At 35.1% G+C, this 15,450-nt stretch overlaps 3 protein-coding genes across 3 annotated transcripts; all 3 read right to left on the reverse strand.

Annotated features, from left to right (window-relative positions):
• Positions 1-7,931: 7,931 nt before the first annotated feature.
• Positions 7,932-9,962, reverse strand: LOC131595134 (choline-phosphate cytidylyltransferase 2-like). The gene is made up of 3 exons (XM_058867417.1): positions 9,780-9,962; positions 9,380-9,484; positions 7,932-9,044 (listed from the first exon to the last, which is right to left on the reverse strand). Exons 1-3 carry the CDS (start codon positions 9,899-9,901, stop codon positions 8,966-8,968), a joined length of 306 nt encoding a protein of 101 aa, XP_058723400.1. The 5' UTR covers positions 9,902-9,962; the 3' UTR covers positions 7,932-8,965.
• A 337-nt stretch (positions 9,963-10,299) lies between these two features.
• LOC131597806 (uncharacterized) lies at positions 10,300-11,609 on the reverse strand. The gene is made up of 6 exons (XM_058870472.1): positions 11,513-11,609; positions 10,959-11,027; positions 10,860-10,879; positions 10,727-10,779; positions 10,580-10,610; positions 10,300-10,452 (listed from the first exon to the last, which is right to left on the reverse strand). The coding sequence occupies exons 1-6, from the start codon at positions 11,607-11,609 to the stop codon at positions 10,300-10,302; spliced, it is 423 nt and encodes a 140-aa protein (XP_058726455.1).
• Positions 11,610-12,015: 406 nt separating this feature from the next.
• On the reverse strand, positions 12,016-14,230 carry LOC131599622 (protein TRIGALACTOSYLDIACYLGLYCEROL 4, chloroplastic-like). Its single transcript, XM_058871914.1, has 4 exons — positions 13,873-14,230; positions 13,461-13,707; positions 12,941-13,304; positions 12,016-12,852 (listed from the first exon to the last, which is right to left on the reverse strand). Exons 1-4 carry the CDS (start codon positions 14,130-14,132, stop codon positions 12,317-12,319), a joined length of 1,407 nt encoding a protein of 468 aa, XP_058727897.1. The 5' UTR covers positions 14,133-14,230; the 3' UTR covers positions 12,016-12,316.
• Positions 14,231-15,450: the final 1,220 nt, after the last annotated feature.

Below are 15,450 nucleotides of genomic sequence, written 5' to 3' on the forward strand. Positions count from 1 at the left end.
GCATCAGCGAAAGAAGAAAGCTTTTTTCAAAGCAGGGGGTTTGAGCAGAAGATTCAAGCTACAAACGAATGCCAGTAGACAAAAAGGAATATCAAACAAAAAGTGTTTCCTCCATTGTCGCCTATGGCAAAAACTAAAGAGCCAAAGTGGATGGAGATAAGGAAATAAGGAATGATGATTTAGATTCAGGTTGTGAGCATGAACTAGATATAATCTGCAACATGATATTGGTGTTGCAGTTGGAATACGATAAGATCACAGAGGTGATTAAGGAGAAGTGTTGATTGGACGAAGAAATGGCGACCCACTATGTGATGAATAATGGCTATGTCGATGAGGAAGCGACCATATTCGAAAGATTCGACATGGAAATGTAGCAACATTTGAAGCCTTTGTATATTAGGGCTAAGGTTAAAGGAGTCGAAATAAACAAGGTTATGGTCGACTACGGGGCATGCATCAATATAATGCCACATTCCCTAATTGGAAAAACTAGCAAGTACAATACATATTTGAAGCCGAATAACATGGTCTTGCCGAAATTATGAAGGAAAGACCAACAAACCCTTAAGGGTTATCCAAGTAAAAGTGATTGTAGGGACCACCACTAGACCAACTATTTCTGTGGTAATTCCAAGAAGAGGGAATTACGATTTGCTGTTTGGTCGAGAGAGGTTACATAGGGTAAGGTGTGTACCTTCTTCCATGCACCAACAAATCACAATCTGGAAGCTTGACGGGAATATGGAGAACATTGAAGCGAACTAAAATTGCTTTTGTACAAATGTAAACCACATTGATAGGAGGAACTTTGACCGAAAGCTGGAAAATATTTCTCCATTTACGTCGTAGGGTCAGGTTATAACTTTAAAGGGGTTGATGTACACACCTCCATAATGCTGCATCCATAACACGACTTTATGTGGGAGTACGAGACCCCCGGAGGCTATAACTGATTGTCTGAATTAGAAGACGATGATGTCTAAATCGAGCATACTAGCTCGAATTTTAGCCTGCGTGGCTGAAAACAAGATAATAGCGACTCTAGAGGCCAAATCACAAGAAATGATGGTTGTCGAAGCCACAACGTTAGAAGAGGTTCAAACAAGAAATATTGGCCATAATGGGCAAGAAATAGCTTCAAAAAGTCGCATACTCGATTGTATATACGACGATGAGCCTTTGAGGTTTGAGAAAGACCCGGTAACATCAATCCAAAGGATGCAAGCTCAAGATCCTTTGGAATAGGTGAATTTAGAAAATGGGACGACTAAGATGCCAACTTACATAAGTTCCAAGCTAGACCCATGTTGTCACCTCCCGTCATTGTTACCTCCCATGAGGAATAGAATTATGAAATTGTACATTTTTGTAGCTGATTCGACGATAGGTAGTATGCTAGCTCAGGAAAATGATAATGACGTTGAAAGGGTATATATTATCTCAGTCGAGTGTTGAATATTGCAGAAACTAGGTATAGCTTGATAGAAATCTTGTGCCTTTGTTTGTATTTCTCTTGTGCGAACCTGGAGTATTATATTAAATCCTTCCTCTTCTTCAAATTTCGATGAGCCTAGAAGAATACTTATCTCGTCGGGAGGGTTGCAAATGAAGTGTGTACAACCCCTTTTTGATTCCCTTTTTGGTTGACTACGTAACCAAGAAGTGCTGATATGAATTCTTCAAGTACTCGGTTTTAATTATTGTGATGCATCTTCGAACGCTAGTAACATTATAAACTTTTTATAGTGGTGTGGAATAACACATAAGGATGGAAAGATTATTTTCTTTATTACATTATTGTAGTCAGGGGTGGCCCTGAGCACGGGCTCGCTGGGCGGGAGCCCAGGACCCCATAATTTTAGGGGCACCAAATTTTGTTTTACATCTATATATATATATATATATATATATATATATATATATATATATATATATATATATATATTAAAAGCGAATCTGGATTTGTAAATATTAAGACTAGTGTTGAAAAGATTTGAAATGAAATGGAGATTGAATGTGTGTTTATTTAAAAAGTTTCAAATTTGTAAAAAATAACACGAATGAAAATCCATTCCAACCCACACAACTAAATCTTGAGTTTGCTGAAGAGTCTTTTCGAAATCACTATTTCTTATATATTGTAGATCAAACAATTGGCTCACTTGATAGAAGATTTTAGCAATATAACACATATGAAAATATTTTTGGATTCTTGTTTAGTATTGAAAGGCTTAGATCATTATTTGATAGGGACTTGAAAGCATGTTGTAAACATCTTAAAACTTGTTTAAAACATGACGATTCTCTTGATCTTGATGGTGAAATTCAGTTTGAAAAATTGAAAGTTATTATAGAAGTTTTAACAGTTTAAATCAAAATCAAGCTATATGATATTGAGTTCTTTAAAGACTTTTAATTGTTTTCCTAATGCATGCATCGCTTATAGAATAATATTGACTATTTCTATCAGTGTTACATCGGCTGAAAGAAGTTTTTCTAAATTAAAAATATTAAAATCTTATTTGAGATCTACTATGACACAAGATAGATTAAATCGTCTTGTGTTGATTTCAATTGAAAATAATTTTTGAAGAACCTTGATTATGAATAAATTATTAATGATTTTGCAACAAAAAATGCTAGAGGATGATATTTAAATCATTTTAGAAGTTAATTTTTTTATAGGAAAAAAGATCGGATCAAGAAGAAGAAGAGTAAGTCTCTTTATAGTGGTTTTTGTTTTGATATAGTATAAACATTGATTCAAAGATCCATACTTGTATTCTTTTTGCACAATGTCAAATAAAATGTTTTTTTATTCAATTATTTCTTTTATCCTTATGCATCTATTGTTAAAAAAATTATAGGGGCGTCACTCTTTTGATTGGTCCAAGACACCCAAATTCAAAGGACCGACCTCGATTGTAGTCTCACTTGCTTTTGAGCTTATGCCCTCTTTAAACAATGAAAATAGTTAAATGAAGAACCAAAAGTGGAGAATTTAATATTAGAGATATAATTCGGAGACTATAAAATGACACTCTTTGAATATTACATGACCAAATAAAATAATAATCCAATATAATTTAATCATTATTATTATTATTATTTGCATTTAATTAAATACTTATCTCTATTAATTAAATGAGTCTTAGAATTTAGTAGTTCATCTCTATTAATAGAAGCTAATCACTCTCTCCAAACAATCCTAATAGTCACACTTATCATGAAATGACTTGCACTCGCATTTCAAGAATGCTCTTAAAAATTATTCTTATTAGAATTGTTTCACTTACAAGATTTTAACCACGATCTAAACTACTTATTACATACTCATTATAATCGTTGATAACTCTCTTTATGATCTCATAAGTAGAAATTCCTTCAATAGGTTTTGTTTCCTTAAATTTTCCAATAGCCTTAACCTGTATAACAAAAATTTAATATGCAAAATAAGATCATCAATGGAAGCTAAAAAGTCTGAGATGTTCACAACTAATGCTAATCTGATACAGAATCACACAGCCAAGGAAGTTCAATTATATGAAACTAAATTCAAAGATAGTTCTATTACTCAAACTTACAAATTCATAGGCATCATTTCCAGCTCCACTAGCATCAGCATAACTAAGTATCAAAGTATATAAGAATGTGTAAGAACTTGGGTGAAAGAAGAACAATGTCATGATCATCATGCAATAAAGAGAAAATAGGTAGACCGAGACCGGTAAATCTTACGGGAGAGAATCATGAGCCACGTAGTCAATTTGATGCTTGTTGTGAAAAAACAGAGAGAGAATGTTATGAATATGCTTGAGATACATTGCTCTCAGCATAAAGCTTTATTTATAATCATTTGTTACAACTTACTAGGGTAATACATAATTATGTGCAATTTACAAGGAATTAAACTAATACAGTTTACCAAGATACATAGAACCTAGTAAACAATGTATTAACTACTTGGAAAACGCAGAATTAATAGAAAATGCATAATTAATTATTTTAATTTCCAACACTCCCCCTCAAGCTGGTGAATAGGTATTCTCCATTCCCAGCTTGGACACAATTTTTTCAAAATTAGGGCAGCTCAATCCTTTGGTGAAGACATCCGCAAGTTGACCTTGTGAAGGAACATAAGGAGTGCAAATCAAACCGCAATCAAGCTTCTCTTTGATAAAATGTCTATCCACTTCAATATGTTTTGTTCGGTCATGTTGAACTGGATTGTGAGCTATACTAATTGCTGACTTATTATCACAAAAGAGCTTCATGGGTCCATCCCATTTAATCTTCAAATCCTCTAAAATAATCTTCAACCAAAGTAATTCACAAATACCTTGTGCCATAGCTCGAAACTCAGCTTCAGCACTGGATCGAGCCACAACATTCTGCTTTTTACTTCTCCAAGTTACAAGATTTCCTCCGAGAAATGTACAATACCCTGTAGTTGACCTCCGATCAGTAGCTGAACCCGCGTAATCAGCATCCGTATATGCCTCAAGAGTAGCACTCCCATTCCTTTTAAACAAAATCCCTTTTCCAGGAGTTCCCTTGAGATATTGTAAAATTCTATGAACAGCAAGTAAATGAACTTCCTTTGGATTGTGCATAAATTGACTAACTACACTTACAGCAAATGCGATATCTGGCCTAGTGTGGGAAAGGTAAATTAATCTTCCAACCAATCTTTGATACATTTCTTTATCCACTACCGCACCTTCTTCCACATTACCCAACTTATGGCTTGGATCGATAGGACTGCCCACGGGTTTGCAAGCAAGCTTACCTGTTTCCTTGAGCAGATCTATGATATACTTTTGTTGAGATATGAAAATACCCCTTTTTGAGTGAGCCACCTCTATTCCTAAAAAATACTTCAGCCTTCCAAGGGTTTTAATTTCAAACTCTTTTGCTAAATGTTGAGTCAAGACTTGTTGCTCTTTCCAATCATTTCCAGTCACAATAATGTCATCAACATATACCAACAACACTGTTACTCCCCCTGAAGTAGAGTGTTTAATAAACAGTGTATGATCTCCATTACTTTGTTTGTAGCCTAATGTTGTCATAGCCTTAGAAAACCTTCCAAACCAAGCCCGAGGTGACTGTTTCAATCCATATAATGCCTTTTGCAACTTACAAACAGAATTGGCAGCAACCTTTTTTGTATAACCTGGTGGGACCTCCATATAAATTTCTTCCTCAAGCTCTCCATGTAAGAATGCGTTTTTCACATCGAATTGTTGCAATTCCCACCCGTAATTGGCAGCAAGGGATAATACAACTCGAACCGTATTCATCTTTGCCACCGGGGCAAAAGTTTCCGAATAATCAATGCCATAGGTTTGTGTGAAACCTTTAGCAACCAGCCTTGCTTTGTACCTCTCAATTGTCCCATCAGCCTTGTATTTTACTGTATACACCCACTTGCATCCAACTGGTTTCTTGCCTTCCGGCAAAGTAACCAATTGCCATGTCTTATTCTTCTCTAATGCCTCCATTTCTGTATCCATAGCATGTTTCCAATTTTTATCAGATAATGCCTCAAAAATATTTTTGGGAATTTGGATGGTATTTAAGTTTGCAAGAAAGGTTTTATGGGTCTTAGAAAATTTTTGAAATGAAATATAATTTGAGATAGGATAGAGTGGCTTTTTTGTACATTCTCTAATGCCCTTTCTAATGGCAATTGGGAGGTCATGGTTATCTTTAATTTCTGAGCTTCCTATTTCAATATGTGGGGCTGGAATATCATGTAAAACAGAAAAATCAGAATCTGTTACCTGTGTTAAAGGACTTGGATCGGTCTCTTGGACATTTGTTGATTCGGGAATGGCCTTTAATCTTCTTGTATACACTAAATTCTTTCCAAACTTGTCAATTTCAGCTCTGTTTTCAGCCAGCATGTCGGTTTCAGCTCTGTTTTCAGCCAGCATGTCGGTTTGAGCTCTGTTTTCAGCCAGCATGTCGGTTTCAGCTCTGTTTTCAGCAAGTGCTTCTTTCTCAAATCTGTTTTCATTCACTGCTTCATGAGAATTCACTGCTTCATGAGAATTCATTTCAAGATTAGGAAGAATAAGAGTTTCAAGAGAATTACCCTTATCTTCATTAAGAGGCTCCCCTTGAAGATAAGGTTGAGTGAAGTAGGCTTCTCCTTCATGAAAGGTAACATCTCTAGACACAAATAATTTTTTTGATGGAGGGTGGTAACACTTATATCCTTTTTGAGTAGTAGAGTACCCAACAAAGACACATTTGAGAGCTCTTGGATCAAGCTTTCCCCTACCTTGACTATGGATATGAACAAACGAGACACACCCAAAGACCCGTGGGACAAGATTATTAGTGGTTGAAATGTTTGGATAAAAGGACGAAAGAATATCCATAGGACTCCTTAATTCCAACACTCTAGAAGGTAGCCGATTAATTAGGTATGTTGCTGTAAGAACAGCTTCTCCCCAAAGATACTTTGGAACATTATTTTGGAACAACAATGCCCGAGTTTGGTCAAGAAGATGACCATTTTTTCTTTCAGCAATTCCATTTTGTTGTGGGGTTTTTACACAAGAGGATTCATGAATTATTCCTTCTTTTTCACAAAAAAGAGTAATGACATGATTGAAGAACTCTTTCCCATTATCAGATCTGATTCTTTTGATATTCGTACCAAACTGATTTTTAATCATTGAGAAAAAAAGTGGAAGAGCGGTACTTACTTCAGATTTATTCTTAAGAAGGAACAACCAAGTTACTCGGGTACAATCATCAATGAAAGTAACGAACCATCTAGCCCCAGACACACTTGGAGTAGCAGATGGCCCCCAAACATCAGTATGGACAAGATGAAAAGGAATTGTGCATCTTTTATTATTCAAAGGAAAAGGTACACGCTTATGTTTTGCAATTTCACATACTTCACAATGAAAAGTCTCATTTTTCACTTTAGAAAACAAAGAAGGAAACATTAATTTGATAACTCCAAAAGAGGGGTGTCCTAATCGACAATGCAAAAGCATTATTTTCTCTTTGCTTGTGAGATGTGACTCTGACATTAGCGAGCAAGACAAGTGATTCTTTGTGGTAACAAGCTGATTTGGTTCTTCAAGATAGTAAAGGCCATTCCCTTCTCTAGCATGTCCAATCGTCCTCCCCGAATCCTTGTCCTGGAATACACAATGGTGGTTGTGAAAAATTACAATACAAGATAAATCTTTAGTAAGTTTTTGTATAGAGACTAGATTTGTGGATAATTTTGGAACATGAAGGACATTTTTTAAGACAATGGAAGGAGTTATTTGGATGTCTCCAATACCAGCCACTGTTACTAGAGTACCATCAGCAGTGGAAATTTTCTTATTACTAGGACTAGGGTGATATGTCGAGAAGTACTTGGATGAAGGTGTCATATGGTCTGTGGCTCCTGAATCTAAGATCCAAAGGGAAGTAGAGAGTATATTTGAGGCATTAAACCCGAATGAAATTGGAAGCATACCTGAATACGCCAGAGTACAAGTACCTTTTGGTTTCTCCAAGCTATTAAGGAAAGCCTTCATTTTTTCAATCTCTTCTTGGTTAAGGCTGTTTAATCCAGAATTATTTGAAGATTCTGCCTTGTTTTCTTCAATTTTTTCAGCAACATAAGCCCTATTATTTTTTCGAGATACACCTCCGGGAACGCCTCCTCTTTGTCCTTCTTCACGACTAGGAGGCTTTCCATGCAACTTCCAACACTTCTCACGAGTATGTCGCGGCTTATTACAGTAAGTACACCACAATTCGCCCTTCTTTTCCACCTTTGCTTGTCCACCACCTTTAGGATTTTCAACTATCATGGCTGAACTTTCAGTAGATGGAGTATCTAGCATTAAGTTTCTTCTACTCTCCTCACTTCTTACGATTGCAACAACTTCATTTAAAGAAGGAACTTGAGGCTTTCCTAGAATCTGAATTCTTACCTGATCAAATTCAGAATTTAATCCCACAAGAAAGTCATAGACTCTATCTTGTTCAATAAATTCCTTAAGAACTGCTGAGTCTGCTGCACAGTGAGTTTTTATCACTCTATAGTGATCCAATTCCATCCAAAGAGACTTCAATTGGTTGGCATATTCTGTGACCGATTTATTTCCTTGCTTAGCAGCAACTGTTTTCACCTTCACATCATAAACTTGGGCAGCATCTTTGGCCTTCGAATAAGTTTGCTCTATTGCATCCCAAATATCTTTTGCAGTGCTAAGAAACATGCAAGTATCACTAATCTCCGGAATCATTGAGTTCCATAGCCATGCCATAATCATCGAGTCTTCCTCATCCCATGCAGTAAAAGTTGGATCTCCCTCTGCAGGACCAGTACCAATTAAGTGACTGATTTTACCTTTTCCTTTTAACACAGTACGGATAAGTTGGGCCCACTTCAAATAATTTTTCCCATTTAATCGATAAGAAGGCTGGATGCTCTGTAGTTCTCCAGATTGGTTATTCTGGACTTGAGAACTTCCTCCCTGAGCAAATGGATTTACAATCTCCTCCTCCATAGTATTTTAGTGCAATAAAATGTACAAACAGCGGCTGGACAGACAGCTACCGGAAAGAAGAAATAGTGTTTAACTGACAGACCTTGACAGCAAGAGTTGCCCAGTCAAGATTTAAGGGTTTGACAGCATAAAAATGCCCAGTCAGATTTTCTAAAGAAGGATTAGCAGAAGCAGAGTCTCCTAGATTAGGAGCTCTGATACCATGTGAAAAAACAGAGAGAGAATGTTATGAATATGCTTGAGATACATTGCTCTCAGCATAAAGCTTTATTTATAATCATTTGTTACAACTTACTAGGGTAATACATAATTATGTGCAATTTACAAGGAATTAAACTAATACAGTTTACCAAGATACATAGAACCTAGTAAACAATGTATTAACTACTTGGAAAACGCAGAATTAATAGAAAATGCATAATTAATTATTTTAATTTCCAACACTTGTCAATGAACTCCTGGTTGATTACCCATGGCGCGTCTGGAATAACTTCATCAACCCACCTGCAGCAAGTTCAATCCCAACGCAATCGGCCATTAGAATCGAAGAACAAGCTTAAACCGTTGGTATTGATAAGAAAAGAAGAGATATCGATCAAACATGCAGAATTTCTCACAACAAATTACCAGTCATAACTATGAATTATTATTACTTAGTTAAATATCAAGATTATACAGAAATAGCAGACAAACAGGCAACAAGCTGTGCCACTACCTTGTTTTAGATGGCAAAATCAATCCTCTTAAAAACTACATACATTCATTGTCCAATGTGACACATCAAAAGTTAAAAAGATCAGCAATAATGATTCATAATTTAACCAAAATAAGGGACGAACTTGCAGTGGCGAAGAGACTCATAGCGTTCGTGCTCGGTCATAATGATTTTACTCTCGTCCATCTCATCATTGTAGCATCCAACAAGGAGATATGTGTTTGGAAACCTTCAATTAACAGACAACAAAAGCCATTATCATAACATGAACAAGTTCAATCAATCAACAAGTATAAGAATTTGCATAGATACAACAAGAAAAAATCCATAGATTAATTCAGCATGCTGCGAAAAACTATAAAAATTCCCAATTGGAAATGAGAATTCAACAAAATTGATGAATACTATAATGAAATTGAACTCAGAGTCATAAACAATAAAACATGTGATTGAACTAAATTGAAGTTTAGATCATGACAAACTTCAATGAAAGAAAACATAAAAGAGGGTTATTTAGAAATTACAATTTCTTGGCTTGTTCAAGAGAACGGGCATGACCGAAGTGAAAGAGATCGTAAATTCCGTCGGTGTAAACTCGAACAGGTTTCTGATTTCTGCCAACTTCACAGTCCTGATGATTGTTCATGATCACTATACTGTTTTGTGTTGTTGTTGTTGCAATGTGCAGAGTCAAAAGGAGACTTAAAACTCAAGTCACACAACTTGATAAAAAATTTGCAAAACAACTCATCAACCTTGTATTTTTTATTCAATTCAATATTTTAAATGAAAGCATAAGTTGAATTTAAATTAATTAATAAATAATGATGTCAAGAGGTTGCAATAATCCTAAAGAGGTCCAATATTCATTTCCCATGGCAAATTGTAATTGGCTCTACAAGCTTGAGATTTCTGTAACTAGCTGCATTAAATTAGCCATTTTGAATATATAAAACATAAGGGAACAATCACAACTCTATTAAAGAAATGCTACTCTTTAGATCACATAAATGCTGAGAAAATCATAATACAAAGAAAATATCATTAAACTTTAGATTTGACATTACAATTTCTAGGATCAACTAACAATAAAAGACCAGTTAGCAATTTAAACAAACTTATCACAGGGAGTTTAATTGTCCAAGAGCATGATTTGCGTAGCAAACGTAGACGATATAGTGGAGCTCCATACGTCACCTGCAATTTTTACAACCATTCAAGATCACGACCAATAAGGCAAAGTGCAAAGACGTGTTTCTTCTATTCGTCTATTGGAGAGTAAATCTGAATACAAATCGATACTAAAAGAAAGAGGTTTAGTTACCAGAACATAGACTCCTTTATCCTTGAGAACCCTATAGCGTGTCATCAACTGCGTCAATAATGATGAACATATCAAGAATAAAAAAAATTCAAAACAAAACAGAAGTGGTAAAGAGCTATCGACTTTTTGTTCATGGATTCATTATACCTCCAAATTTCTTCGAGCATCTTAATAGCGTTTTTTCTTGAATTGTTTCCACACTAGTACAACAAAAATATCGAATGAGCAAATTATGAGCCTTCTCAAACGTAAAGGTATTTCGATAAAAATCATCACTCACCAAGAGAGAATCAAGAGTCCCTAAAAAATTAAATCAAACAGTATCAGCACAAATCATTGTCCAAAATGAGTCTACCGATGAATGGGAAGCACAACACACCTTTGTCGATAATAGAACCAAAAGTCTCTGATTCAAAAGCACTCGTGTCTCTTACATCCATTTTCAAATCTGCACAATTGTTAAGAATATTTTCACCCTCAAGACCATCACTATCATCATTCACTAGTTCATCAACATTTTATAAAAAAACAGTTATATGTGATAAGTCTATAAGATAAGTCTGTAACGCAGGAAAATCTGAGACCTTGAAAGGGACACACTCTTAAAACTCAAGTTTTCTCCAACAGGCCAATACCTAAGGATTAATGCATGTTTGATCTAACAACAAAGGTTTTAAATAAGTTCTACGCCTGCAATCTAGGCTGTAATGTAAGGTTCTTGCCACATGTTTGGATTGGTGTTGAGTTTGGCAAAATCATAGGACATGACCTTGGTTATATCAAAGTCACTATATATCAATCCAAACATGCAATTTGATGTTAGTGATCACGATATATGTCGCATTGGATGCATTTGAGTACAATTCTCCATAATATGTTTAGAACTAAGATTCAAATCCTATTGTATATAACATGAATTCACCATAAGGATACACTTCAATTGAGGAAAATTTCGGTATTTCTTCTGCATAGCATCAATGACCTCGGAAGATATATCAATGTTGACAACATTTGTGTAACAGTATTCCATCAAATTGAAATGCCTCAAAAAATTAAAAGCAAAAAAAAAAAATCATTCTTATTGAACCCAAATGAAAAAGGGAAAATGGGGTGTTCGTGAATATCATACAGAGAGATCTGAGAAAAAAAATTATATTATCTTATCTGACATGAATTTTCATTTATTTTGAATTTATTATTAATTATAATTAAACACTTAAACGAAATTAACTAAAAGGCTAAAAAAATTAACTAAATAATAATTAAAAAAATACAAATAATACTAAATCACCTTAATTATTTAAATTAGTTGTTTAAATATAATTTTAAACTCTATTGATGAAAATTTTGTTAATCCAGTCAAATATTACTCGTAATATTTATACTAATGCGAAAAACTTATAGATTACATCCATTAGTTGTAAAGAATTCTCACAAAATTTCATTGCATTATTCATCCCAGTAGTTAGTTAAATAGAGCTACAATATTAAGAGATATATAAATACAAGATAAATAATCATTTGCAAAGAAATGGATATGCAAATCTACTTGTATAAGTCACAGCATACATGAGAATTAATGGACCATTTACCAAACATGCTTTCATGACCATGGTGTTCTATAATTTTAAGGAAAAGAAAAAATTCCAGTGTCTATTGGCTATGTGACTATGTCATATGCCAAATTGAATCTGCTGCGATATAAAGTCGGCTGTAGAGGATCCAAGTTCGGCATATTTATGTCTCGTAGAATCGAAGTTCTACCATAAACTCTTGCCGCTTAGGACAATACCAAGCAACTGCTTTTGCTGAACCAAGTACCTGCAATGCATACTCAACAGCAAATACAGGTTCATGTGCTTGTAAAGGAAACTCGAGGTTCTTCAGGTCAACGGCGATTCCTGAATCCACTCTGAAACTAATGGGACCAACAACCTGCTGCTGAAGAGATAAGGTAGCATTGGGGAAAATTGCCTGAAGAGCTTCCATGTTGGGCTTTTGAGAATTGAGAAGATCTTGTGTAAGACTTGTTGCACCCGAAAGGAATTTGGAGCCCGAAGGAAAATCCAGCCGGGCCTGAAATCGAGAAAGATCTAGAAAAAGCCTTTGGAAGTTTCCATGTTGGGCTGTAAATGAAACGGATCCGAATAAATCTGCGAGAAAAGAAGACTTTATTCCAGAAGCCTGAAGAAACAATCCTGCAGAATGCTCTCCATCATCATCTGTTTGCGCTCTTGCAGAATTCTCCCCAAAATATGTTGTTGCAGCAGCACCTTATACCACAAAGAATTCAAGGAAACAATAAGCACTTTCAAATTACTAGATACATTTATTGCAAACACGAAGTCGGAGACAACATACCAATCATCCCTGATGCAGACACGTGAGAATCGGAAAGAAAGATGTCATATGGTTGAACCCATTTCAACTTAGGAGTTTCACTTCTCCAGATATCAATGTTTTTCCTACAAGAAAAGACGCTTTTGAAGGCCAAACCCGGAAGTAGAGTCCGCGGTACTCTATCATTTTGATTTTGAATGCTCTCAAACTGCTTGGGTGACCCGGAAGTGTAGTGCGCAGACAAATGATAACCCGCAGAAGAGTCACTGGTAGTCAAAGAAGCAAGATCAATAGCCATTGAAAACGGTACATCCCAGTAATTACCAATCTTATCAACAAAAAGACCGGGATAAACTGCTTCCACTGTTAGATCGTGATGTGGAAACTACAACCACGCAACAATAAATGCTCATATTAGTGAAAAAAATTAAACCTAAACTCTAGTTCAGTTCATGTCAAAATGTGACACCAGAAAAGCAAATGAAAGTATATATTTAGTATAAATTTGGATTAACCTCCACATACATGCGGTAGCATATACCTTATGATGAAAGACAGCTTTGCCACGAGGTTTATCGGTATAGTTATATGAATCTAAGCCGAAAAGTAAAGTATCATCCGGTGTTAACTGGAGCTCTGAACATAATCCCAATGCATACAAAGACTTCTTCTTTAGGTGAGTCCCAAAGGTTTTCAACCAAGAGGAAACCCGCTCTGGTTTTTCCTGGCTGTTCTGGACAGAGGAAATGAATTTCTGGAAATTGAACTGACCCAGTAAAAATACAAACCTGCAAAACTCTCAAACTTGAATATTTTAGCCAATGTAAACTCAATGATTATTGACAGACAAAGTTCAATTATGTTTTGATAACTACCCATTAACTGAAAGTGTCAAAATTGATATAAAAATTGAAACTTTGGAAATGGGGTTTGATGAAAGGTGGAGAAATTACCAGTTATCGGAAAAGGGGAGTGAGAGAACACGTTGGAGAGTGAAACCTTGAGGTTGCGAAAAGGATGGAAGCAAAGGGGCTTTCATGAAAAGCTGCATGAATTGAAGCTGTCTGGGTCTGGAAAGTCTTGCACCTCGTGATAAACCCAAAGGGAGAGGGTCGCCGGGGACGGGAGAAGCTGAGCCATCGAGTGTTTTGGGAGTTGAAATGTCTAAATCCCAAAACGCTCCTCCGTCCATTACCCATCTTAGTTTCCTCATTGCGACAATGAAGAAGGAAATGAGAATGGTGATGGTCTTGGTTCTTGTTGTGCTTTCTCTTGCACTTACTCCATGTTTGAACCAGAAGAGAGGGTGGATTTTACATAGGAAAAAGAAGAAAAGAATGAAAAATAAAATTGTGGCCCCTTATCTTAGGCCATGTGGATTGTCAACGTGGATTAATCACTTTGACTCAAACAAAATAAAACATGTATTTGAATAAATCACATAGGAATTCAAAAATTGAAGGCGGTTTTTGTGTAATTATTATAAGGATCTTGGTAACGAGTATCTTCACTTTTTAAACATACTAAATAAAAAAAATATTTTTTATAAAAGTCAATATTTCAAGTTTCAATGCATTTTTAATACATTAAATACACGCATTTTTAAAAAAATTTATTACTTTAATCACTTAAAGAGTGCCCCAAAGGCATTGGTTAACATTTCTCTTATTATAATAGTTGTTTCAATATGACAACAAAAGTGGATTTGAAAAATGGCAACACTTAGTGTTGTAGAATGAAACCATGTAACTTTTGAAGTGTGTTGTTATAGGCCAATCATTGTGACTTTTGGTAAAAGACATTGTTTCACCAAGGGTCGCTACCTTGTGAAATAATACATATGTGGCCTATAAATAATTTATTCTGAATTCAGAAAATCACAACACAAAAATGCAAATCCTCTAGAGTAAATTCCAGACACTCTTCGCTACATTCGAATTTTCGTCGGTCCTGCGCAGACTCGAGAAGGTTGAATTATCGTGGGTATTCCTGCATAGAAACTCTAAGACAATTTGAGAGTGCTTGAAATACTATAAAAAAAAGTGTTTCGTACACGATTCTAGTCTCGATTCCATTTGATTTAAATGATTTTTCTAACAATCTTATAATATTTTGCATAATGGAAATCGAGGCTTCCATTTCAAGGTTCAAATGAGGAATTGTTGTACTGTGGACACTTTGTAAACACAAGAAGAAATCGTCACTATTCATTCGGTGTTGAAACAAGGTATTAATAATTACTATATATGTACTATATATGTGTTGATGCTAAATACATAATAACTTTTCTGAATAAACGATAAATTCCTTATATGTATCATGAGTATATAAATGTCACTTATGCAAATATGTAGAGTTTACGGAAGTGATAATGGCTAATTATAATTTTACGGCTATGAAATAATTAGAATTATTTAATATACTAATTTATTATATTATGGATTTGGGTTTTCAAAGAGAATAGTGCATTATTCTGGTGCTGCATTAAAGTGATGGATCATGTTAAATGGTATATACTCAAAAGAGATGAT

The sequence above is a fragment of the Vicia villosa genome, linkage group LG4 (assembly GCF_029867415.1).
Source record: "Vicia villosa cultivar HV-30 ecotype Madison, WI linkage group LG4, Vvil1.0, whole genome shotgun sequence".
Classification (NCBI taxonomy): Eukaryota; Viridiplantae; Streptophyta; class Magnoliopsida; order Fabales; family Fabaceae; genus Vicia; species Vicia villosa.